Raw genomic sequence first — 26,087 nt, forward strand, 5'->3', positions numbered from 1 at the left:
TCACATTTTGAAGATATTTTAATACCCTCTTCTAGTATGTTCCATCTTTTTTCTTTTTTCTTTTTTTCAAGGCAGTGGGGTTAAGTGACTTGCCCAAAATCACACAGCCAGGTTATTATTGTCTGAATTCAGATTTGAACTCAGGTCCTCCTGACTTCAGGGCCTGTGCTCTATCCACTGCGCCACCAACTGCCCCAGTTTCATCCTTTTTTAATCTAAAAAGTTTAATGTTCAATTTGATTTTTGGATAGATTAATATTATTAACAAGATTATTTAGGTCTGAAAGTAGAATCTAAAAACAGAAGCATTACTTCAAATTGAACAACACCACCTTGCTCTCTTGTTTCTTCAAACCTTGTAATCACAATATAAATCATTGGGTTCATCTTCCAAGATTCTGGTAGTTTTGTTACATGCAGTTCTCTGTAGAAAATAGATCTTATAACTACTGGTAGACTTGGATATATTTGTTTGACTATTGTTTAATAGTTGAGTATTCAGTTGCAAACTATCATATGTAGTCTCTCCAATTAAAATGTAAGCATCTTGGGGACAGCTAGGTGGTGCAGTGAATAGAGTACTGTCCCTGGAATCAGGAGGACCTGAGTTCAAATTCGACCTCAGACACTTAATAATTACCTGTGTGACTTTGGGCAAGTCACTTTAAATCCATTGCCATAAATAAATAATTTTTTTTAATGTAAGCTTCTTAAGGATAGGGACTCTTTTTTCCCCTTTCTTTCTATCCCTAACACTTAACAAAATACCTTGCACATAGGATACATGTAATTAATGTTTGTTGATCACTTATGATGAATTTTTAAATGATCTTTTTTTCTTTCTGAATCATAAAAAATATATACATGGCCAAGATGACATCATGTACAGCCTAGTGTGGAAGAAAACATACACAAAAGGTATGCTAAGTAAGCTGTATACAGGAGACATAAGAATAATTAAAAGTGGGAAAAGAGCTTAGAGAAGGTTACCTGTAGAAGGTGGGTTTTAGTTGGAACTTAAAGTCAGAGAGAATATTAGTCAGGGAAGAGATAGAAGAGTCTTCCAAGTATGAGAGATAGCTAAAGAAAATGCCTTCTTTCATCACCTGAGTCACACTAAGAATTAAGTAACATATACCAACAACTGTAAAGTACAAAACACTTGTGAAAACAAGATTAGGAACAGTAAGCATAATATTTACCAAATGCCAACCAATAAACTGATAACACTGTCTGCTACCTATTGTGTATAACGGAATATACTGAAACATGTCCCTACCTGCCCTGCTACACAATGCAGAAATTAGAACCTCATGCAACATTTAAGAACAGTACAACTAGAGGCTCCTCACTGTATAATCTTCCTTGATCTTCCCCAGCCAAACCATAATTTTTTCTCATCACTCAATGGCAGTGAATGACAGTGAGTAATATGGAAATTTAATTTGCATTTTAGTTCACACTAAACACAAAAAAACTTCCAGGGATAAAATGTATGTTGTCATGTAATCTTGTTCCATACCTCTCTGTAAGATTTTGCAAACAAGTTATACTTTTTTATCAGTATTTGCCTTGGCCACTATATCTCTGTTTAAAAACTGCCACATGAAGGTTGAAAGCAAGCTACTCCAGGAGGCGTTAGATTTACAGGAATCAGAGATCTGGAGCTATGCCTTGCCATCCTCAAGGAGAACTCTAGCCAGAACATTTTAATCACATACTATATATTATGCTGTAGACCTTGAGACTTGAACAGAAAAACCCTTAAAGTCACTGCAAGGGAATTCTTGTTCATGTTTCCATCAAGAATGATAAAACATCCTTTATTTCATACTGACTGATACTAGGTAAGAACCACATTTGCCTGCTGAGTTGTATTTTGGATTCTTAGAAGACAGAGAAGACTTGGAGATTCACTCTCATTACTGCATTTCATGACTGAGAGATCCCTTGAAGTTTGGGGTTTCCTTAGCTTGTATCCTTAGATCAGAGAAATTTAAAAATGAACACATGCTCCTTGGAATTTATAAAGGAACATGAATGCTCCAAATTTGATGTCAAGATCTCCAGCTAAAGAATTGAGGCCCTTTATGAAATCTTAGGATCCTTTGGGGGGGGGGGGGGGATAGTAAACAAGTGGAATGTCCTCCTTATTCTCCTTGAATGTACCCTAGGTACCGAAAAATCTACTAGTCTTAAAAATAGCTCTAGAGAATTGCCAGGATCCCACAAAATCAGTGTATCATAACTACCCATTACTCATAGAATAATTAAGTGACCTCTTTTAAGATTTGGAGGACCAGGGGCTGCGAGCTAAGATGGTGGGCAGGAGAAGAGCCACTCCTAGGTGCTCTCTCCAAAGTATTTCAAAAATCTTAAAATTATGACTCTAACTAAATTTTCAAGAGACACAACCCACAGAAAGATCCAGTGAGGCAATTCTCCAGCTCAAGGTAATCTGGAAAATAGTGAGAAAACTGTTCCATGGGGTTAGAGAGGGAGCCCTGCCAGAGTGAAGAAACTTCAGCTTCCCAGAAACAGCTCCAGGGCACCTGGGAGCCTCCCTGCAGGAGAAGTAGTTTCCTGATCTATACCCCAGGTAGCACAAAGCACAACCTGGAAGATCAGCAGGGAGACCTTGCTAGATCCAGCACAAAGCCCAGGCTCTCAACTGGTCACAGCACTCAGCGTGTCCAGTTCCAGGAAACTGAAGCAGGCTTGTGGAGCCAGGAGCCTCTAGGCAGCTGCATCCTGAGTGCTTAGCCCACCTTAGGTAAGAGAGTGGAGGGAGACTTCTGAGGTTTGTCCCTGGAACAGGACTCTGGGGCTCTGACCACATTCAGATCCTGATCACAGTCTAGACCCCACATAGAACAGGGATTCCCCCCCGGGACAGAGGGGTGCACTTGTGGTCATTCATAGATCATGAGAGCAGTCAGCCTCACACACTGAGGTCCTTGTGGGAGTATCCCAATAAAACTCAAAAGCTCAGGAAGCACCCCAAAACCAGGCATAGGTTGGGGAAATGAGTAAACAGGAAAAAACAAAAAAAAGGAACCTGACCAATGACAAATACTTTGTCTAAGGTCCCAAGAGGATCAAAATACTCAATCTGAAGATAAAGAAGTACAAGTTTCTGCATCTAAAGACTCCAAGAAAAATAGAAGTTGGACTCAGGCTATGACAGAGCTCAAAAAAGATTTCGAAAATCAAGTAAGGGAGATAGAAGAAAAATTGAGAAAAGAAATGAGAGAGATGCAGGAAAAACATGAAAATGAAGCCAGCAGTTTAGTCAAGGAGATCCAGAAACATGCTGAAGAAAATAACAGCTTAGGTCAAATGGATAAAGCTGTTCAAAAAGTTATTGAGGAGAAGAATGCTTTAAAAAGCAGAATTGGCCAGATGGAAAAGGAGATAACAAAGCACTCTGAGGAAAATAAATCCTTCAGCTGTAGAATGGAGCTAATGGAAGCTGATGATTTTGTGAGAAATCAAGACACAATACTTCAACACCAAAAGAATGAAAAATTAGAAGAAAATGTGAAACATTTCATTGAAAAAAACAACTGATCTGAAAAACAGACTCTGGAAAGATAATTTAAAAATTAATTGGGATACTTGAAAGTCATGATCAGGAAAAGAGCCTTGACCTCATTTTTAAAGAATTTCTACAGGAAACTTGCCCTGATATCCGAGAAGCAGCAGGCAAAATAGAAATTGAGATAATCCATCAATTTTCTCCCTGAAAGAGATCCAAAAAAAAAAAAACCCAACCCCCAGGAATATTTTAACCAAGTTCCAGAACTCCCAAGTCAAAGAGAAAAATATTACAAGCAGCCAGAAGGACACAATTCAGATATATTGTGGAGGTGCAGTCAGGATCACACAGGACTTAGCATCAATTACATTAAAGGCTCATGGGGCTTGGAATATAATATTCCGGAAGGTAAAAGAGTTTGAAATGCAACTGAGAATCAACTACCCAGCAACATTGAACATCCTCTTTCAGGGGAAAAGATGAAGTTTTAATGAAACGGGAATGTCAGATGTTCCTGTTAAAATGACTAGAGCTAAACAGAATGTTTAACCTTCAAGTACAGGACTCAGGTGAAGCATAGAGAGTAGAGGAGAAGGGTAAATTATGAGCATTTTAATGATGATGAACTGCATGTATTGCTGCATAGAAAAATGATACTGATAATACTCATATGAACCTTTACATCTAATAGAGCAGGTAGAAGGAACTTTTATAGATGAAGCACAGGAGAGAGCTGAATTTGAAGATATATTGTGAAAATGGAGTCAATGGTTAAAAGGGAAATGTATGGGGAGTAAGAGAAAGTAGATATGGAATAGGCTAAGATATTTCATATAAAAGATTTTTTTTACAATGATATGGAAGCGGGGAAGGTGAGGGGGAATGAAGGAACCTTCACTCTCATCAGAAATGTCTCAGAAAGGAAACAGCATATATACACACTCAATAGGGTATAGACATCTAGAGTAAAAAGGAGAAGGGGGGGTGTGGGTGATAGAGGAGAAGGTAGCTCATCGAAGAGAATAGTCAGATATAACACTTTTTTTTTCTTTTTGCAAGGTTCTGGGATTGGGTGGCCTGTTTGGGACCACAGGGCCGGGTGGTTGCTGGGTCTCTGGGGTGTTATGTGGGCTTGGGGCCTTTTGGTCCCAGGGCTGGTGGTTTGTCTGCTGTGCCATTCAGCTACCCTACAGCACATTTTAGAAGAAGGACAGAGTGAAAGAAGAGAGAAAATATAATATATGATAATGGGGAGGAAGAGGTGGAGGGAATTACAATCAGCAACAGCAACTGTGAAAAGATATGGAAGTAACTTATGTGATGGAGATAAAAAATGTGATCCACCTGAGACAGAACTGATAGTATCAGAACATAGACTGAAACACAGTTTTTTCCTCTTTCTTTTACTTTATTTCTCATGAGGTTCTATATTTTTGTGGGAGGAGGGGGTATTATGTTTACTCTTGAACAAGAATATTTTAGTAATGTATAAAGTCACATTAACCAAAAAAAAAAAAGAAAGAAAGAAACCAGGAGGGATGGGAATTCAGGGAAGCATGGAGGGATTTGCATGAACTGGTTCTGAGAGGAATGAGCAGAACAAGGAGAATGTTGTGCACCCTAACAGCAATGCAGGGGCGATCATCTTCCTTGATGAACTTGCTCATTCCATCAGTGCAACAATCAGTGACAGTTTAGGGCTACCTGTTATGGAGAATATCATCTGTATCCAGAGAGGGAGTTGTGGAGTTTGAATAAAGACCAAAGACTTATTACCTTCAATTTAGAAGAAAACCCCGCTATCTTATTATGTAATTTTGCTATTTCTTATACTTTATTTTTCTTCCTTGAGGATACGATTTATCTCTCATCACATTCAACTTAGATGGATGCATACTATATAAACAATGTAAAGACTAACTGACGGCCTTCTGTGGGGGATGGGGAGAGGGAAGCAAGAATAGGGGTAAATTTGTAGAACTCAAATAAAATCTTTCAAAAATGTAAAAAAAAATGAAGGACCAAAATAGAGAACTAGCCAGTGAAACCTGAGAATAACTTACCTCCCAGTTATAAACACTTGGATCCAGACAAATGGCTAACATGGAAAATATTTGGATCACAATTCAAATGTAGCAGATCTTGATCTTTTCTTGATCAGGCAAAGTAAACAAGACTGATCCAGCATAGTAGATATTTCTGCATATTGGTTAATGCTAAATTCAGTTAGAAAATCTACCTAATTAAGAGTAGAGAAAGGCGGGGCAGCTAGGTGGTGCAGTGGATAGAGCATCAGCCCTGGAGTCAGGAGTGCCTGAGTTCAAATCCTGCCTCAGACACTTAAGAATTATCTAGCTGTGTGGCCTTGGGCAAGCCACTTAACCCCATTGCCTTGCAAAACAAAACAAAAAAAAAAGAGTAGAGAAAGGCAACACTGGAGATGGTTATCTTCAGTTTAGACCATCCATGAGGATGGTCTGCAGGCCAGAGGGTCTCAAGATAGTAAGGTTGAGGGGCGGCTAGGTGGCGTAGTGGATAAAGCACTGGCCTTGGAGTCAGGAGTACCTGGGTTCAAATCCGGTCTCAGACACTTAATCATTACCTAGCTGTGTGGCCTTGGGCAAGCCACTTAACCCCATTTGCCTTGCAAAAAAAAAGATAGTAAGGTTGCAGAACCAACCTTTGGAATGTCCACACCAAATTATTTGAGATGACACTGACTTTGAAGCTACAGGAGCAATGAAAGAATAAAGGCAGATAATGAACTTTGGTGGAGTACATGTATTATGCGTCTGTAACTTCAGTATGCAATATGAATAAAATGTTCAGCTTTGGAATATAGACCCCCATATGTTGTGTATAGCATGTGGTCATTGTATTTTGGTTACATTACTTTTTTTCTTTGTGTTATTCCATGTTACCTGTATATCTAATCTACATATTTTACTTTGCATATTTTGCTTTATAAATCATGTGATTTGTGAATTTACTCTTATTGGCAACTTTTGATCTATGTTATGACTATGTATGTTTTGATTCTCCTGAATGCACTACTGAATGCACCTTTGATAAGAATATTGTATATTATCTATCCTATATGTGCTTTCTATTTAGTAAATTAATAAATGTTTATTTTATGTGCATTTATAAACTGTCCATATGATATGGAATGAGGAATGGTGGGCTGAGGTCTGTAAGAGTAAGAGTTCAGAGAAAGATACTGGAGGAAGGAATTTTTGCCTCAGGGAATAGTAGCTCTGAATTACTAGCATTAAGAGGAAAAAATCCTGGGGGCATTTGCTTTCCAAAGGACCCAATTCAGTTCAGCAAGCATTTTTAAGTTCTCTAAATGTGCTGGGGATACAGAGTGAGAAGTAAAGCATTCACTACCCGCAAGGAATCTATATTCTATTGGAATAGATAACATATACATAAGTAACTTCAAAATAAATGCAAAGTTGTTTTGTGAGACTGAGGTATTAGTTGCTAGGGAATTAGGAAACATATCCATGTAGTATTTGGGGCTCATTGGACATCGTGCTCAGACTAAACACTCCTTTTTTTAGAATCTTCCCAAGATCACAAGGGAAGGGAAAAGAGAAGAGAGCAAGCAAATATTTATTAAGGTCTGAATATGTTCTGCCAGGCACTGTGTTAAACACTTTACATATATTATTGTCTGATCCATATATTCAGAGAATAAACTGCCATGAAGCGAGTGCTCAGCACTCTCTCTTATTTCCCAGAAGCACAAGCTCTCTGGCACAAAATTTTTGAGTACTGTCTGACATGTTTAATAAATGTTTGTTGATCATTTAATTTATTAATTGATCCCCTTAAACTCATATTCTAATGTGAGATTTAGTTATCTAAAACATAAAATGAAAGGTAATTGACTTTTGTTATCAAATTTTGGTTTTGGTAGATAAAAAGGACATTGATTGGATGAGAAATCTTATAAACAAAACAGGTTTTACTAGTGATGATGACTAATGTTTTATCAGTCAAGGTCCACAGAATCACAAGGTCCACAGTTGTTCTACTTAAGAAACTTCCTGTAATTTTTCTCCTTAATTTTCTGACCTTAGGACTCCTAAGCCATAGAAGGAGTACCCATCTCATTGAGATCCATCATCTGAAATATTTCTGATGAACAGATATATTTTTTCCTGTTTTCCTTCATCTTAACCAGATCAAAAACTTGATGTTATCCCAAACTGTAATGACTTCAGACAGCAAACTACATTGATTTGCTTAGTTGGTTAGGGAATTTTGATTGCTATATGAATCAGTTAATTTAAAAGAAAACTTATTCACTGTCTAAAACTGCATTTCTTACACTATCCTATTAGCCACCTTTTTATTGTGCAAGGGAATGCAAATTGCTTAAACTCATCACCATTGATGGAGACACAACTATAGATGTACCAACAACCAGCTGTTTGCTGTACTGTTTATCTACTACATATTTATTTTCCTGAACTTAAATTGGGAACAAAAAGGACATGTTTATGAGAATAAGAGACAGTCAAGCCAAGTGAACCCTGTATGAAATGAAATTTTGTTTAAAATGTATATCCTACTTGAAATATCCCTTAACTAATTTCATCCATTACATTTGTGTTACCTTGCCATTATTCCCTCAGCATTTAGGTAAATAATTATATTCTTCAAAATTTCTTACTATGTATTTAATTTATATCTACCTGTCTTGTTTAATATTAATAATTATCTCACAGTGTGTAAGCAAAAGATTGATACAGGCTAGCTGGACATTTAAAGACCCTTTCTTCTTTCAGTTCTGATCCTGGGAGTAATTTTTTTTAGATTTTTTTCAAGGCAATGGGGTAAAGTAGCTTGCCCAAGGCTACACAGCTAGGTAATTATTAAGTGTCTGAGGTCGGATTTGAACCCAGGTATTCCTGACTCCAAGGCTGGTGCTATATCCACTGTGCCACCTAGGCACCCCATGGGAGTAATTTTTAAATGACCAGAAACTGAAGTTAAAACAGCATAATTCAGGCTCTACTTCATTGCCTTTCAGTTTTCCAACTTTTCCTGTTTTTTTCCCCCACTAGCACCAAAAAACTGTCATTGAATTCTAGCAGTCTAGTTGAGAGAAACTATTTAGATTAATTATTTCAGAAGTATTTGCATTTCTTCCAAAATCATGTGCTTTTTTATTGATGGTTATGTTGACTATTTACTGCTTCTTATTATTGAATTGACTTAATTGTTTTCATTTGTTCATTGTGGAAATAAAATTAATCAGAATTCTATCTTATATTAATTTTGATTTTAGAGGTTGGAGATTTGAAGGAACTGCAGACACTAGACATTTCTACCAATCGTTTGCTAACTTTACCAGAGAGGCTTCATATGTGCCTTTCTCTGCAGTATTTAACTGTGGACCGAAATCACTTATGGTGTGTACCTCGGCATCTTTGTCAACTTCCTAGTCTCAATGAACTTTCCATGGCTGGAAACCGTCTTGCATTTTTGCCACTTGGTAAGTTGCATTTGTCAGTAAGAGTTTTGTAAAAAAAAAATATTCTACTATCTTGGATAAAGAAGCTTATTTTTTATTTTTTAAATCAGTTTTTATAGTATCCAATATATCAGTATGTTTAACAAAGAAAGTTTATTTATTTTAGTTCTTTGCCTTTAATTTATACTGTAGAAATATTTTTATACCAAGAAGACACTTTATATATTTCCATCTTTTTTTATTTTGGGGGGGGGGGGGTTTGCAAGGCAGTGGGGTTAAGTGACTTGCCAAAGGCCACACAGCTAGGTAATTATTAAGTGTCTGAGACTGTATTTGAACTCAGGTCCCCCTGACTCTAAGGCCACTGCATCACTTAGCTGCCCCCCCATCTTTTTATTTAAAAAAAAAATTTATTAAAGTTTGAAACATGACAAGATCTAAGTATTCTGAAAGTGAAATTAAAATATTAGCAGCAGTAGTAGTAGCTCACATATATAATGAAACCCAGAGTAGCATAATATTTAGAAAAATGTCCTAAGAGTCAGGAAGAACTGGCCTGAAGTTCAACTTCTGACACATAGTGGTCATTGTGTGTGACTCTTAGGAAATTACTTAACCTTTCAGTGCTGTCAGCAACAAGGCTATAATCAGTATAGAAGGTGCTGATAAAAAAAAAGGATAGGAAGACAGAAACTGAGACAATTAAAGTTAGAAGTTCCTCATCTGGATGGATCCATGAAGTCTTATTGTAGTTCCTCTTTCATTTTCTAAGAGAACTGATGGCATCACAAGGGTGTTGTCTTAACTTGCATGTGAATTGGGTATAAGTGAGGTAGAACTGCACAAAGTCTTCAGCCTCATTCTTTCTCCAGGGTCATCAATCATAGGCTTAGTATCTACAAGATAAGACTGTTTTATGTGGGCTGGTGCTTAAGTGGTTGAGGAAGCTAATGAATATCTTTGCTTTCAGAGACTTAAAGGATCAAGGTCAAGGGAAGTTAGTATACAAAGTTTTCCTGAGCTTCTACTGCCTTTTGAGAATGCCTTCCTGACTTAACATGATTGGTTGACATGGGAACTTATAGAAGAACAGAAACCTTTTTATTGGAGTTAATATTCCATTTAAATTGGTTCTTTTGATCTCTTATCAGTAGAATTATTTTATTGCATTTCATGGTCTGTAAGTTCTTTATTACATTTTAATCCCCAAACCTGAATCACTGCACTGACCTGAGTTAGACCTTTTTCCAAACCTATTCCTATCACATTTATGAAGCACTTTACTATTTAGAAAGATTTTTTTCCCTTACAACAACCTTGTGAAATAAATAATAAAAGTACTGACAGAACTTGACTCCCATTTTTATACAAGAAGAAATCAAAGGCTAGAAAAGCCCCTATAAATTGCCCCAGTTTACAGAATTCATATTAACCCATTTATCTGAATCCAAGTTTAATTTTGACAAAGAATGCAGCATATATTTAATTTAAAAAAAAGGTGGACACTAATGAGAATTTGGCCTCCAACTAGAAAAATAAATTCCTTTTTCTAGAACACTAGAACTTTTACTAAAATCCCAAGGTAGTCTAAGCAATGATAGAGCCAGACAAAAAAATAAATAAGTACAAAATTAGCATTTTAGAGTCTTCTCTAATTAGCTATACCAATACCTGCTGATCTATAAATATCATGTGACTAATAGTAACATATGTTCTTTCATATATTTCTATAAGTCATTCAATTTGATTCACTCTGTGTCAAGGAATATTAGCCCCTTGGATAAGCAATTCATTTATTTCCCCTGAGAATTGAATTATTTTTTGTAAACAAAAAAAGGGCCATTTAAAAATTGAAATATTAAACCCCAAAGAGCCTTAAATTGTCATAATAACTGTCATGCTTTTTTATTTACAAAAACATTTTTCTTTTTGTAAATAATTCATCTCTGAGGTCAAGGAACTAGATCTATATATCATTGTTCCTCAGAAAAAAAAAGAATTTTTTGCCAATATATTAAATATTTCATTTTTACTTTTCAACTCAAAAATCTCTTCAAGAACTCTTTAAAACATTAGAAAAAATTAAATTCCCTTAATCAACAGTTTTCATAATTTTTGGAAGCTAATATTCCCTAAGTAACAGTTAAATTATTTATTCAAAAAGTTATGCAAAGAAAACTTTCAGTAACAAGCAACTTTCCTCAGTAAACAGTACAAGAATAGGAATTATTTGACAAAGGGAAAGAAAAATAATTTGACTTTCTTTTTCCCCTTATAAATGAATGTCCCTTATTCTCTAATCTCTATCTCATAGGGCAGGTATGTATAAGCCCATGCACAGACTTTCCAAAGCCATAAACAGAGAAAGATTATTTAACTTCATGCTTAAGAATGCAAATGTGAGTTTTCAAAAAACCGTATTGTTTTCAAGTTTCTTCTGCCATGTATTTCCCCTTGTTATGAAGAACAAGCCTGTGAAGTATTGGACATTCTTTCAGATAAATAGTGGTCACATTAATAGCCCTATTTCAGAATTTTATAGGAATTATTTGGTTCCATGGACCATTATTTTTTTTTTTTTGCTGATGAGGGTATATTTGCCAGAAACTGCTGCTTTTCTCATACTTACAAGCCCATACCTGCTCACACTCTTCACTTTAGCCAAATACTCTCATTTACTTATTTCTCCATTGCAGAGTACTATATAGCCATGTTAGAGTTAATTTCTTTCTAAACAGCAAACACATAGAAACTGTGAGCCTAAAGTAAGGAACAGTATAACTAAATTCTTTCCAGGTTCTGGTACTTTCAACCTATTCTTCATTTTCTTTGCCTTTTATTTCTCCTAATGTTTTCCCTTGTGATAGAGGAATTCATACAAATCTGCTAACTGGATTCACTGAATATATATTATCTAATTCTTAATTAGACCTTCTATAATAGTTACTTAATTAGCTTCCTATCACATTGCCCAAAGTGACTGATCCAAAGTTTCTTTCTTAAAAGTCTCCCATATCACACTCCTACTGTTATTGTTGTCATTGTTTGTCCTTCATTCTTGACCTTGTCACCAGAGGGATGATGCCATGTGACTTGGATTTAAGTGAGGGAGCATTGTACAAAGTCACCAACCTCATGTTCTCCTTTGGAGTCATCTGGTCCAGCAATGAGATATGGATCAGGAAAACTGGAGATGTAGTGGGAGACCTTGGTCTTTTTAGGTTAAGGTCGTTTCCAAGTTTCAGTTTGGCTGAGACAATACACATTCTGTGATTAAGGCAGGTAAGAAAGAAATGAAGAGGCCACGACATGCTGTCTTCATTCCCTCTCAGAAGAGAACCTTACTTCATATTTTCTGAAAAAATAGAGGCCATTTGTAGCGAACTTGTCTTCCCTTTCTTTACATCCTGAAACCCCATCATATTATCCCCCATTTCTTCCTGTTTTCCAGTCCCTGTTGAAGAATTGCCCTTCTGCTCACCAGCACCAGACCTTGTGCCATATATGTACCCTTCGTCCTGTCCCTTCTCATTTCTTTGGCAGATTGCCTTTATATATATATATTCTCTCTCCAATTTTTAGTCTCTCCCTTACTACAGGATCCTCCCATACTGCATACAACATGCCTCCATATCTTCAACATTCTTTAAAAAAACCCTCACTTCACCATACCCAACCCTCCATAAATCATCCTATATCCTAGAAGGAATGATTTATACTTACTGCTTCTACTTTCTTTCATTTTACTTTTAAATTATTTTTATTCTTACAACCCCATCACTTAAGTGAAAGAGTCTCTTCAAAGTTATTAGTAATCTCTTAATCATTTTATCTTGATTACTGGTTTTCTTTTTCTCCCATCTCATCTAGTCTAGGCCAAGCTATCTGTACTTAACTTTAGTCTACAGGTAGCTGGGCCTAACAAAATATGCTCACACATGTGTACACTCACATACACATCTACATCCACACATTCCTACCAGGTACCAGGCACTGAGCCAATTCCTGGGGATACAAAAAGAGGTCTTCAAGTAGCTTACAATCTAGTGAAGGAGACTATTCAAACTTATTTACAAAACAAGCTATATACAGAATGAAAAAGAAATAATAAAAGGAAGACATTGGAATTAAGAGAGACTGAGGAAAGCTTCCTGCAAAAAGTAGGATTTTAGTTGATGACCTAGGGAGGTAATTAGTCAGAATAGAGGAAGAAGAGCATTCCAGGCATGTGGGACAATCAGAGAAAATGTACCTTTGACTTCTGATTCCTTACTGTGGTGCTAGAGGAAGTCATGCAACTGTACCAGATCTTAATTTTATATTCACTGCTGTATGTCAGTCTTGTTATATTTCCCTAATTGACTACCACAGATTTCTCAAACTGACAATTCCAAAACTCCTCTTCTAAAACCTGCCATAGTACACCTTACCAATTTCCTCTCAGAAGAAAACTTTGCCTCATACTTTATTAGCAAAATGTAAAGTCATTTACTTTATGGCCAAGTAAGCCAAGAGTTGGAGTATTTTTGTATCATCAAAGAGGCCAGTGTCATTGGATCAGAGTATACATAATGGAGAATAAAGTATAAGAAGGTTGAAAAGGTAGGAGGGGAGCAAGGTTATTAGGAGCTTTGAATGCCAAACAGAGGGCTTTTGTATTTGATCTTAGAGCCACTGGAATTTATTGAGTAAGGTGATGATATAGTTAGATCTAGAAATTTGGGATAATTGCTTTGGGGGATAAATGAAGGTTAGATTGGAGTAGGAAAAAGCTTAGCAATAGTCCAGGCATGAGGTGATGAAGATTTACACCAGAGTGGTGGTAATGTTATAGAAGAGAAGGGGCCATATTTGAGAATATGTTGTATATGTGAAGTAAATAGGCCTTGGCAAAGATTGGGTATAGGAGATGAGAGATGATCTAGTATGTCTCCTAGGTTGCAAGCCTGAGACACTGGGAACATGATGTTGCCCTCAGCAGTAAAAGAAATGCTTGAAAGGGGAAAATGACTTAATGGTAAGGAAGAAATTATAATGAGTTAAGTTTTGGACATATCAAATTTAAGATGTCTACTGAACCTCCAGTTCAAGATGTCTGAAAAGCAGTTGGAGTTGTGAGATATAAGGATAGTAGTTACTTCAGGATTGATTGATTGGATAAGTAGATTTGAGAATCATCAAAATAGAGACCCTAAGTAAATCCATGGGAGTTGATGTGTTCACCAAATGAAACAGTATAGGAAGAGAAGAGAGGAGCGGGGAGGGAAGGGGAGAGAGGAGAGGAGAGGAGAGGACAGGAGAGGAGAGGACAGGAGAGGAGAGAAGAAGAGGGCTTTATGGGACAACTATGATTAGTGGACCTGAAGTGGAGACTGTGAAAAGAATGTTATAGAGCAGTCTAATCAGATCAGAGGAAAACCAAGGAAGAATGTTGTCCCAGAGAAGAGAATTTCAAGAAAAAGAGAGTAATCAAGGGTGTCAAAGGCCATTGGATTGGGTATAAGTCCCTCTATAATCTTCCACCTCCACATTCCAATTCTGGAACCATAAATCCACTTTTCTAGTGCTTTCAGAAAGGGGGTATCATTAATTTCCTGTATGATTCTACTCATTATTCCTGCAACTTTCCAAACCAAATTATCCCCTTCCTGGATAACTTGTTTTGTATCTCCCTATTGAATTATAAGCAACTTGATGGCTAGAATTGTCTTCATTTTTGCATTTGTATCCCCATATCCTACCACAGAACTTAGCACAAATTGCTTAAATGATTTTCAACTGATTCCTTTATTCAACTCCAATAACATTTTCTTAATCCTCATCCTCTATAAAATATGACACTATTGATCATCTACTTCTTCTAAATACTAAAAGTTTTTAATGTCACTGCTCACTTTTGTTTCTCTTCCTATTTGACTGATTCTGCTGTCTCACTTCTTAGATCATCATGCCCCTTCATATTTATGTGACTAAAAACTCTGTCATAAACTCTCTTCTCTCTGTATATTTGAACTTCCCTAAATCTGTTGAGGACTCTGCCTTCCTTCCAATCACTTTGTCATCCTCAACTTACTCTTCTTTTCTAATTTATTCACAAATGTCCCATAACTTATGCCTCCACAATATCTTATATCATCTCTTCTTTAAGTACACAGCTTTAGTTCAGTTTCTCATCACCTCTCTTTTTTTGCAATTAACCTCCTAATTGGTCTCCCTATTTCAGATCTCTCCCTTCTCTAGTCCATCCTCCTTTACCAAACTGAGATGACAGAAGTTCAGTTATGACCATATAACTGCCTTGGCTCAATGTATTCTAGCAGTTCTCTCCTTCAGGATCAAATATAGATTCCCCTGTTTGGCATTTAAGATGAACTAACTCCAATCTATCTTTATACTCTTACTAAAAATTACTTGCGAAAACCCAAAGAACTCTCTCATTTTCCATTGCTGTGGAGTTTCCTCCTGTGATCTCCTTTACAAATGGGCTCTGTGGCCTAGTGCCCCCTTCCCCCTGAGCCAGGTCGCCCATGATTGTCCACCGCAGTCCTCTGCCTGACAGGGACTACTTTGGAGCCACCACTAAGGTTTGCATCATCACAAGAAGAACAAGCAACATGGCAGCAATTCCATCCAGCAGTTCACTTGTAGCAACCCATGATTACTACCGAAGGCGTCTGGGTTCCACTTCCAGCAACAGCTCCTGTGGAAGTGATGAGTACTCTGGGGAAGTGATCCCCCACCATCCAGGTCTTCCTTATTCAGACCTAGGCTATTGGTGGGCAAGCTTCTTCAGAAAGTCGAATCATCCATTCATGACAATTGTATTCCCCAGAGAACTCAGCAACTTTCCTGGTTGCTCATGGCACGATCACTTGTGACCTGGCTCAGGAGACCATGAGGAAACGGCATTCAGTGAGCCGAGTAAAATCAACACTGGGCCTTCTGTATGAGTAGCAGAACCCTCCTCGCTGCTTCCCCGGCTTCTGAAGTGTGCTAGGCTTCAGAGCCCATTTCCCCCTCCCGTCCCCTCCCCCCTCTCCACCTATTCCCTTAGAATACACAGGCTGCTTAAGTGTAGAAGTAGTTGTGTTGTATGTGTGTTTGTGTTTGTGTGTGTGTTTGTGTGTGTGTATGTGTGGTTTTTTAAAAAAAAAAGTAAAACAAAAGCAAAACAGTAAAAATCAAGTAAAAGAAAACACAGTTGTGTTTTTTTTACTATATGAATCACCTATGTGCTTTCCAGCAGTCTTAGTAACTTTGTTTACTTTATTCTCAACAGAAACTAATAAACTTTGAGCACTTTTCAAAAAAATTGCTTTCTATTCACATTTTATGATCTGGCCGGATTGACTTTGTTTCCTCACACACAACATTATACCTTTCTTCTAAGTATCTGCATAGGATTTTCCTTGCCTCTGCCCTTTAGATTCCCTGGGTTCTTTCAAAGCTTAGCTCGCATGCCACCTTTTTTTCTCTAGAAGTCTCTATCCTCTAAGTCTATCCATCACTTTTTTCTGGTGGCAAAGAATTAAAAAAAGTGGCAAAGAATTAAAAGCTGAAAGAAATTTATGGCATGTGATTATGAGGGAATGCTAATCTGTTCTAAGAATCAGATGAGCAGGATGCTCTGAAAAACCTGCAGAGACTTATATGAACTGATGCAAAGTAAAATATATGTGCAAAGTAACAGCAATATTGTAGTATGATCAACTGTGAATGACTTCCCTTCTCTCAGCAATATTGTGATCCAATCCAGCTCTAAAGGACATATGATAAAGAATGCTATCTATCTCCAGAGAGAACTGATGATGTGTGAATACAGATTGAAGCATACTTTTTTAGGTCTTTAAAAAAAAATTCTGTCCTAATTTGCCTTGTTTTAACTACCTCTGCTTATTATCTTATACTTATTTTTTGTGGCTTATTTATATAACCATTGTCTTTACCAATAGAATGTAAACTTCTTGAGGGCAGGAACACCTAGGTGGCATAGTGGATAGAGCACTAGACTGGAAATTAAGAAATCTGAGTTCAAATTTGGCCTCAGACACTTGACTCTTACTACCTTGGGCAAGTCACTTAACCCTGATTGCCTTGCCTTCAGGGCCATCTCCAATCATCCTGATTCATATCTGACCACTGGACCCAAATGCCTCCAGAGGAGAAAGTGAAGTGAAGTACCTCCACACTGAAAGCCAATTCCCATGCCTCTCATGGCATCACCTCTCTAATGTCATGGTCTTCTTAGAGAATGAAGGACACAACCATCAACAACACAGAAGTATGTCCCTTGTCAGGTCTCCTGAGTTTAGTTATCACTATGAAAATAAATCCTTACTCTATACATTTACTATGACTTTCTCTCCTGAGCTCAAGTCCTTCATCATCACTTTTTTTTTTATTGAATATTTCTAACCATTTATCTTAGAGGCCTCTCAAATATATGTTTTCAAGAGAGCCTCTTAAACTTTCCCTATCAATCTTCATTCCATTCCTCACTTCCCTCTTTCTATTGAGGTTTCCATTATTCTTCTAACTACCTAACTCTACAACCTAAGTCATCCTCATTTTTCTCAACCTCTCTCCCCACCCCCCCCACCTCCCTATCAAATCAGTTTGCCAAGTCTTGTCAGTTCCATCTACACAATATCTTCATGGGCACTAAATAAATGCTTATTAATTGATTAATTTTATTGATTTATTGAACTTTAAAATCTCTTAACTTTCTTTCCTTCTTTTCACACACACACACACACACACACACACACACACACACGTACACCATGATAGTTCACACTTGTGTCACCTCTTGCCTGAACTATTGAAGTAGACTCTTAGTTTGTCCCCATTCCAATCCATCTTCCACACACCAGCCAGAGTGAATTCCAAAAGCTAAATTGACCATATCTCTATCTAGATAAAAAGCTCTAAGGATTCTCCATTGCCTCATTGGTAGCATACCAAGCCCTCTGTTTAACATTTAAATCCCTTCACAATCTAGTACTAACCTCCTTTCTAGAATTATTACTAGAATTTCTAGAATTATTTACTCCCACTATCCAGTCAAATAAATCTAATTGTTCTTTCTTGTGCACTTCATTCTATCTCCCATATCTGTGCATTTGGTCAGAATGTCCCCATATTTTTGACTCACCCCCACTTCTTAAAATCTCTAGCTTCTTTAAAGTCTCAACTTGAATTCCACATCTTAAAGGAGACTTTTCCTTATACCCTCCAGCTCCTAGCCCATCAAAACTGTTTCTCCTCAAAAGTTTCCTTGTGTTTACTTATCTGCATTCATTTCCCTTGATAGAATCTAATGTCCTTAAGGAAAAGGATTATTTCCAAAGTTTTTGGCACTTCATGGGCATTAAATAAATGTTTATTAATTGATTAATTTTATTGATTTATTTAACTTTAGAATTTTTACCTCAGGCATTTCTCTCCCTTTTGTTATTTGTGTCTTCCTATTTCCTATCTGTCTGTTTATTATATGTCTTAAAGTTTGCCCTGTTGTTTAGTTGTATCCAACTCTTTGTGACCCCATTTGGAATTTTCTTGGCAAAGATAGGAATGTTTTTCCATTTCCTTCTCTAGTTCATTTTATAGATGAGGAAACTGAGGCCAACAGGGTTAAGTAACTTCCTCAGGGTCATAAAGCTAATCAATATCTGAGTTTAGATTCTAACTCACAAAGTTGAGTCTTCCTGATTACAAGCCCAGTGCCACATTTAGCTCACCCTAGATTTTGATTTGCCCTAGTCCTCATCCTTTTTATCCCAGTTCTTGCTTAAACCTACCAATGATTTATGAATTTTCCCCTCACATTTTTAGTACCCTCGCTTCACCTGATTACAGACCATAGATTTTAAATGGTTCATTAGTTGTTAGTCTACCCCACTAGCAACTTCCATAGTGGTCCATTATGCTTTACCTTAGCCTTTCTTAGTTCTTCTAATTACACTTCTTGCCCTGCAATCTGTAGCCTACTGTAATTCACTACTGCCTACCATCCATATATAGTCAGTGCTAGAGACATTTCATCATAGAAAGTGGTACTGTTTGAATGCTATATTCTGTATACTGTAGAAATTGTTTTTCTTCTAGAAAAAGATGTTTTGAGTGGCCTGGGCTATTGTTTACAGTTGTCCCTAGTTCTAATGACAACAGATATCTTAATATACACCTATTTTGCTCAAAGGTGGCTCAGAATATAAGCAGCCTAATTCTTAACATGACTGAATCCTTCCTTTATTAGCAGTGAATAAAATCTTACAGCACAAATGTAGTGCATAACTTGATGGACTGAAAAGATGAAATTCTGGGTTCAAATTCTGCTTTAAACATCAGTTGTATGATTGAGCAATTCACTTAATTCCTCTTATACTATTTCTTTCTTTGTTAAAGGAGGATAGCACCTAGTTCATTCACAGAGTTTTTGTAAAGATTAAATGAACTTTCTGTAAAGTGCTTTACAAAACCCACAACTTTTTATTAATATGAAGAATTAGTATTGTTATTTCAACGGATAGAATAAGTTAGAAGTAGAAGCTCAGATGAAATATCTACATAATAGCTAACATCGTATATATTTTCTCCCCTTCTCAGCTAAATTCCTTGAAGAAGTTATCTATACTGAGCACCTCTGCTTCTTGTCCTCTCACTATTTTCTAAAGTATATTCTGTCAACTAATGTCTGATCTTATCTTTCAAATGAAACTGCTCTTACCAAAGTTACCAATGATCTCTTAGTTTCAAAATCTAATGAACAGTTCTTAGTCCTCACCCTTCTTGTCCTTTCTGTAGCTTTTTATATGGAAGATCATATTTTTCTACTGGGTATTCTTGTTTTCTTTGGGCTTTTTTATTACATTTCTCTTTCCTTTCACACACAGGTGTGTGTCTTATAATTTCTCTGACCACTTCTTCTTGGTCTCCTTTGCTGGTTCTTAATTTGTGTCTACTAAATGTGCATGTTCACCAAGACTTTGTCCTGTTCCCTCTCTCTTTTCTCATTATACTATCTCACTTGGTGATCCTTTCAGCTCTCATAGGTTCATGTATCACATTTACACATATGATTCATTGATTTATATCTGTAAATATCTATTCATGCACATATATAGCAAATATATCTAGATTTCTATAGATAATATAGATATGAATGGAGGGAGATCTATTACTGTGAATGAAAGAGAGACAGAAAGAGAATGAAATAATAAAGGAACATAAGCATGAGTACAGACAAAGTAGGTCTATCTATCCAGCTCTTATCTTTTCTAACCTTTAGTCCTACATTACCAATTACTTTTCAAATATCTCAAATCCAACATGTCTAAAACAGACTACCTTTTCCTCTAAATTCTTCTCTCCTCCCAACTTCACTATCTCTGTCAAAGACATGACCATCCTCTCAACCCCTAGGTTTGAAAACTTGGTTATTCCTAATTTTTTCATTTTTACTCCATCCCTCATTTTCACTCAGCCCATATATGAAATTCATTGCCAGATCTTATAATTTATACCTTTACGACATGCTTTACATAGTCACTCTTTTTTCTACTCACAGAGAAACTTTTCTAGTTTGTAATATCAACCCCTTTCACCTGGAGTATTTATTGTGATAAATTGATCTTGCCACTCCAGTTCACCTGGTACTCAACTGCCACAGTGAATTTTCTAATGTACAGGCAAATCTGACTTCCCCTACTTAGTAAAAAATAGAAAGTTCTCTGTTTAAAATTTAAGGTTTGATATAATCAAACTCCTTCATGTGTTTCCAGTCTTCTTAATCCTTACTCCTTTCTCTCCTCTATTAGAATGTGAACGCTTGAGGGCAGACATTGTTTTTTTGTTTTGTTTTGTTTTGTTTTTTTGTATTTCAGGCTCACAACACTTAGGAAGTGCTTAATGAATGCTTGGGGGTTTTGTTTTTTAGTTTTTTGGTTTTGGCTGAGTGACTGATATATTTGGACTTCTGAAGCAAGTACTATAGATTCCCCAAGAAAAAGGTAAAGTGTGCCATCATTTAAACTGCCATTTTCTTCTTGAACTCATTAAATTAATAGATATTATAAGTGCCAACATTGGATTGTGATTTGTTTCTAAAACTCAACATCAGCTCAACTTTAGTAAAGAATTGCAGTGGGATACAAAACAAAGAGACTGTCCTGAAGTTCTGAGAGAGCATAGTGCTGCATGTTTCAGATCTAAGTTAGAAGACAGGCATGATTTCTTGTACCATCTACCATTGTGTTCATCTATCTTGACTCTGTAAATTGGAACTTATTTAGTCTTTAGAGATATTTCTCTTTTAAACACAAATATCTATTTTGGTCATTTGTCAGCTATAACAAAGGAAAGCAAGGACTCTTCTAAGTTACAGTTTGACTTGGCAATAGTATGAATACTTGACTATTAAAATTCATTGTAATTTTTAAATGAATTCATCTAAAAGGAAATACACCAAACTTAAATAATCTTCTTTTATAATAATGACTTAGTTTAAAATACATTTTATTTTTTAAAATAACTTATAGACTTCAGAATATATTTTTATCTAAAATACTTAAAGCTAGATCCTTGCAAAATATATATATCCAGGCCAAATATTATAGTGATATTATAATTCCTACAGATAGGGAAAATGAAGATGAGACTGGCAAATCTCTTAAGTGTGAGAGCTCTGAGTTGATAAGTCATCTGATTTCCACATTCATTCTATTAACAATGTGAGGGTCAACAAGGTAGTTCAGTCAATAGAGCACTGGCCTTGAATTCAAGAGGATGGGAGTTCGAATATGGTCTCAGACACTTGTCACTTATTAGCTGTATGACCTTGGGCAAGTCACTTACTTAACCCTGATTGCCCTGTTTCCAGGGTGTCTCCAGTCATCCTGATTCATATCTGGCTACTGGACCCAGATGGCTCTGGAGAAGAAAGTGAGGCTGGTGACTTAGCACAGCCCCCCCTCACTCAAATCCAACTCATGTACTTGTCATGGCATCACCTCCCTGATGTCATGGTATTCTTCAAAAATGAAGAACAATCATCATCATCATCATCACCAATATGTTGAGCCACAGGAGCAGTGAACCACCAAGCTACCTAAAGGGAGATGAACCAATCCAGGTTGGAAACAGTGGGTCATAGCCAATTACTAGTGTGATAAGGCCCCTGAATTTCCAGTGTGGATGAGATCCTTCTTAACTACCCCCAACTCCCTATAAAAGACTTCTCTGATAGATACTTCAAATGTTTTTGTAAAGACTTTGGAAATTTTTTTTTAATTATTCTTAGTTTTGTTAGATGAAATTGAATTTGGAGAGTCCCAGTCCTTCATGATGAATGAACCAGTGCCTCCAACCTTTCAAAATATTTTTGTAATCCTATTATTAATAGTTACATGATATTCAACTTTTACTTTATTTGAACTAGAATGAGAACTGATATAGTATTCCAAACAATGAATGACATGGTACTTGAACAGTAATGTTCCATTCACTTTATTGAGAAATTGATTTTCTATAAAAATAAATGTCTTAGAATGGTCTATGTCATAAACAAAAGTTTTAGTCTATCTAATCCATGCTGTTGTTACTCCATATTTGCTTTCCCAATGTGTTAAAAGAGCACCAGCACCTCTACAAGATATTTTTATTTCATCTTCAGCCATGTGGAATACATATGTCTGTGCCTTGAGGTTCATAAATTAAAAATGGAGTTTATTCAGGAATCATAGCTTTTGTTCTTTGATCTGGGAGTCTGAAAGAAGGAAAGTAGAAATGTCTTAGAATCCAGGACTTGCAGAATCCACATGAAAAAAGTTCTTTGTAGCATTAGCTGCCATGCAGATGGACAGCTTCCTTGCTTTATAAAGTTCACATACCTAGAATTTTTTTTAAATAAGGCTTTAAAAATATTACATGGTATAGACAAAATAAAAATTAATAGAAGGGAAAAATAAACTACCTCTTAAGAATACCTTATAGATTTTCTAGATTTAAAGTACTATTGTTTGTCAGTAGCATCAAATGGTACATTTGACTATTAAATAGATGGTGTTTGACAACTGCATTGATAACTAAAATAGTATCATAATGAGACTATCATAGAATACCCCCTGCTGCCTGTTATCTTGCAGGGTAATTAATTCTACTCCAGCCTATCTAGCAAGTTGTGCCATGTCAGCTTGAACAGAATTTCAGAACCCTTTCCTGAAAACCCTCAGTTTTAGTAATTTCCACGTGCTAATATGAAGTACAAAGAGGGAAGCACTGCTTTTTTAAAAGATAAATTTGAAATCTAACCCTGACTTGTGTCATATCAAGCCTAATCTTAAAATAGTATACTTTTTAATATGCCTAACAATATAGTCTTCTATAATCCATTATTATCAGATGATAAAAATCATTATAAAAATTTATAAAACTTCCCTTAATAATAATAGCTAATATATATATATATATGTATATATATTATATATATATTTCTCTATGGTTTACATAGCACTTTATATATTTTGTAATGTTCAGTTACTTCGGTCATGTCAAACTCTGGGACCTCGTTTGGTTTTTCTTAGTTTATCATTTCCACCATATATATATATATGCATTCTTATACATACATATGCATATTTAAAAAAACTCACTTGATCCTTACTTCAATCGTGAAAGTTAGGTACTAATACATCCATTTTACAGATGAAGTGCCTTGTCTAGTTAGCTGACAAAACTAGAAAGTGTCTAAGACAGGATTCCAAATTAGATCCTCTTGATTTCATGTCCAACACTCTACCTATTACATCAGAGGTATCAATCATACAACCTTTGGACTACATCACAGCCTACAACATTCCCAAGTGCAGCTTGAACCAGATTAAAACCTAATTGGAAAATATTTTCCAAGATAATGAAACATGGATAATGTTAGATATAGTTTTCTAAGTCAACATCTACCCAGAAAGATTCTTACATATGGTCTAGGAGCCCCCTTTTCTATTTGAGTTTGATACAACTTCTTTCACATAGACTATTTCAATGATGTTCCTCTTTTTTCTCTATTCATTTCCCCATCTTGTGCCTGGTTTTGGGGTGCTTCCTGAGCTTTCGAGTACTATTGGTACACCCCCACACACAAGGATCTCAGTGTGTGTAGCTCTGTCTTCCCTCCTGGTCTGTGAATGACCACAAGCACAACCCTCTGCCACAGGGCTGGGGGGGGGGGGGCCCTGCTGTTCTATGGAGGGCCTAGACTGTGATCAGGATCTGAATGTGGTCATAGCCCCAGGGTCCTGTTCCAGGTACAGAGGACAGACCTTGGAAGTCTCTCTCCACTCCCCTACCTAGGCTGAGCACTCAAGGCTCAGTTGCCTGGGGGCTCCTGCTTACTGGCTCTGCCTGCTTCCAGTTCATGGATCCTGGGCTGCCATGGCCAAGCTGCTTGCTGAGTGCCCTGAGGGTTGGGCTTCACGCCTTAGCTCTGGCAGAGGTCCAGCTGCTGATCTTCCAAGTTGTGCCTGGTGCTCCCCAGGATGTAAGGAAACTGCCCCCACTGCCGTGAGCCATGGCTCCCAGGCATCCTGAGGCTGCCTCCAGGAGGCTGAAGTTCCTTCACTCTGGCAAGCTGCCCCTCTAACCCCGTGGAGCCAAGCCTTTCCACTGTTTTCCAGATTACCTTGGACTGGAGAACTGCCTCACTGGATCCCTCTGTGGGTTCTGTCTCTCAAAAATTTAGTTAAGAGTCATTATTTTATGAGTTTTGAAATACTATAGAGAGAGCACCTAAGAGAGGCAATTCTCCTGTTGCCATCTTGGTTCCACCACCCCCCCCTTCAACCCTCATAGAGTATTTCAAATAGAATACTTCAAGTTTGTTATGAAGAAATATAGAAAAGTAAAAATAATTGACCAAGTGCTTATAGTATAATAATGTATACACATACAGTAAAAGAGATAACCAAAAAGGTCATCCAGCACACCCCCTACACAAATAATGAATCTTCTCCATAACATCCTCAACAGATTCTCAAACAATTTCCAAACAATTACTTGTTAGGAAGCTTTTCTATATATTAAATCAAAATCTACCTCCTTATTTTAATTCTACTCAGTTTTCTCCTGCAGAGACAAGCAAAACATGTCTTATCCTTCTCCCAAATGGCACTTCATCTACAAGGAAAACATCCTTCATTTTGTTCATCCTCATATTGTATTTCTAGTTTGATCAATTCCTTAGTTGGTCTCCTTTGGATATATTCAAGCTTGTCAGTGTCCTTTCAGTATGTATTGCCTATCCCTGGACATAATATTGCAGACATGGTCTAAAGTAGAATATAATGAGACTTTCATTTTCCCCCTCTCTAGGCAAAATATTTATATTAATGCAGCCTAAGTTGCATTGACATTTTTAACTGTCACATTACTCTGATGTGGTGGGAGCAGTATCTTAACATACATCCCCCAGAGATTGGGCTAAAATTTCCTTTGAAGGCATTGAGATCATCATTAGAATTTAATTGATTGATTCAGGGGACTAAGAACTTACCCCAGGATAAGGGATGAATTCAGGCCCCAGCAATGACAAAACAAGTTCATAACACTATTCTTCCCCAATGTAGGGAGCCAGAAAGTCCTGCCCCACTAATGGCAATTCACCTGCCTTGACACAATGAGACTGTAGCAGCTCTTACAATGGTATTCAGAGGCTCATTGGGAACAAATGACCTTGACATAATGGACAGTGATGCAGGTTCTGTCAGCAGTGGCAACAAACTCCAGTAGTGTCAATAATCAACAACTTGGTCCTCAAAATAATGGCAGTGCTAGCAGGCAGCAGTCCTGACCCCACATGCAGAGCCCCAGCAAAGTGCACAATCACATGGGAAATGGCAAAAGGACAACCATTATAACCTTTTTTTAAGGTTTTAAATTTATTTTTATTAAAGATATTATTTGAGTTTTACAATTTTCCCCCAATCTTGCTTCCCTGCCCCCACTCCCCCCACAGAAAGCACTCTGTCAGTCTTTACTTTGTTTCCATGTTGTACCTTGATCCAAATT

General features: G+C 36.8%; 1 protein-coding gene and 1 pseudogene across 4 annotated transcripts in view; both read left to right on the forward strand.

Moving 5' to 3' along the window:
* The window catches only part of LRRC28 (leucine rich repeat containing 28), a 235,992-nt gene that overhangs the window by 128,909 nt on the left and 80,996 nt on the right, over nt 1–26,087 (forward strand). For all 4 annotated transcript variants that reach the window (XM_074234188.1, XM_074234189.1, XM_074234190.1 and 1 more), the window contains one exon: nt 8,841–9,047. In XM_074234188.1, coding sequence (XP_074090289.1) covers nt 8,841–9,047 — 207 coding nt within the window. The remainder of the gene's footprint in view (nt 1–8,840; nt 9,048–26,087) is intronic.
* LOC141521541 (pancreatic progenitor cell differentiation and proliferation factor-like) lies at nt 9,065–21,900 on the forward strand (annotated as a pseudogene).

This window comes from Macrotis lagotis, chromosome 4, assembly GCF_037893015.1.
Source record: "Macrotis lagotis isolate mMagLag1 chromosome 4, bilby.v1.9.chrom.fasta, whole genome shotgun sequence".
Classification (NCBI taxonomy): Eukaryota; Metazoa; Chordata; class Mammalia; order Peramelemorphia; family Peramelidae; genus Macrotis; species Macrotis lagotis.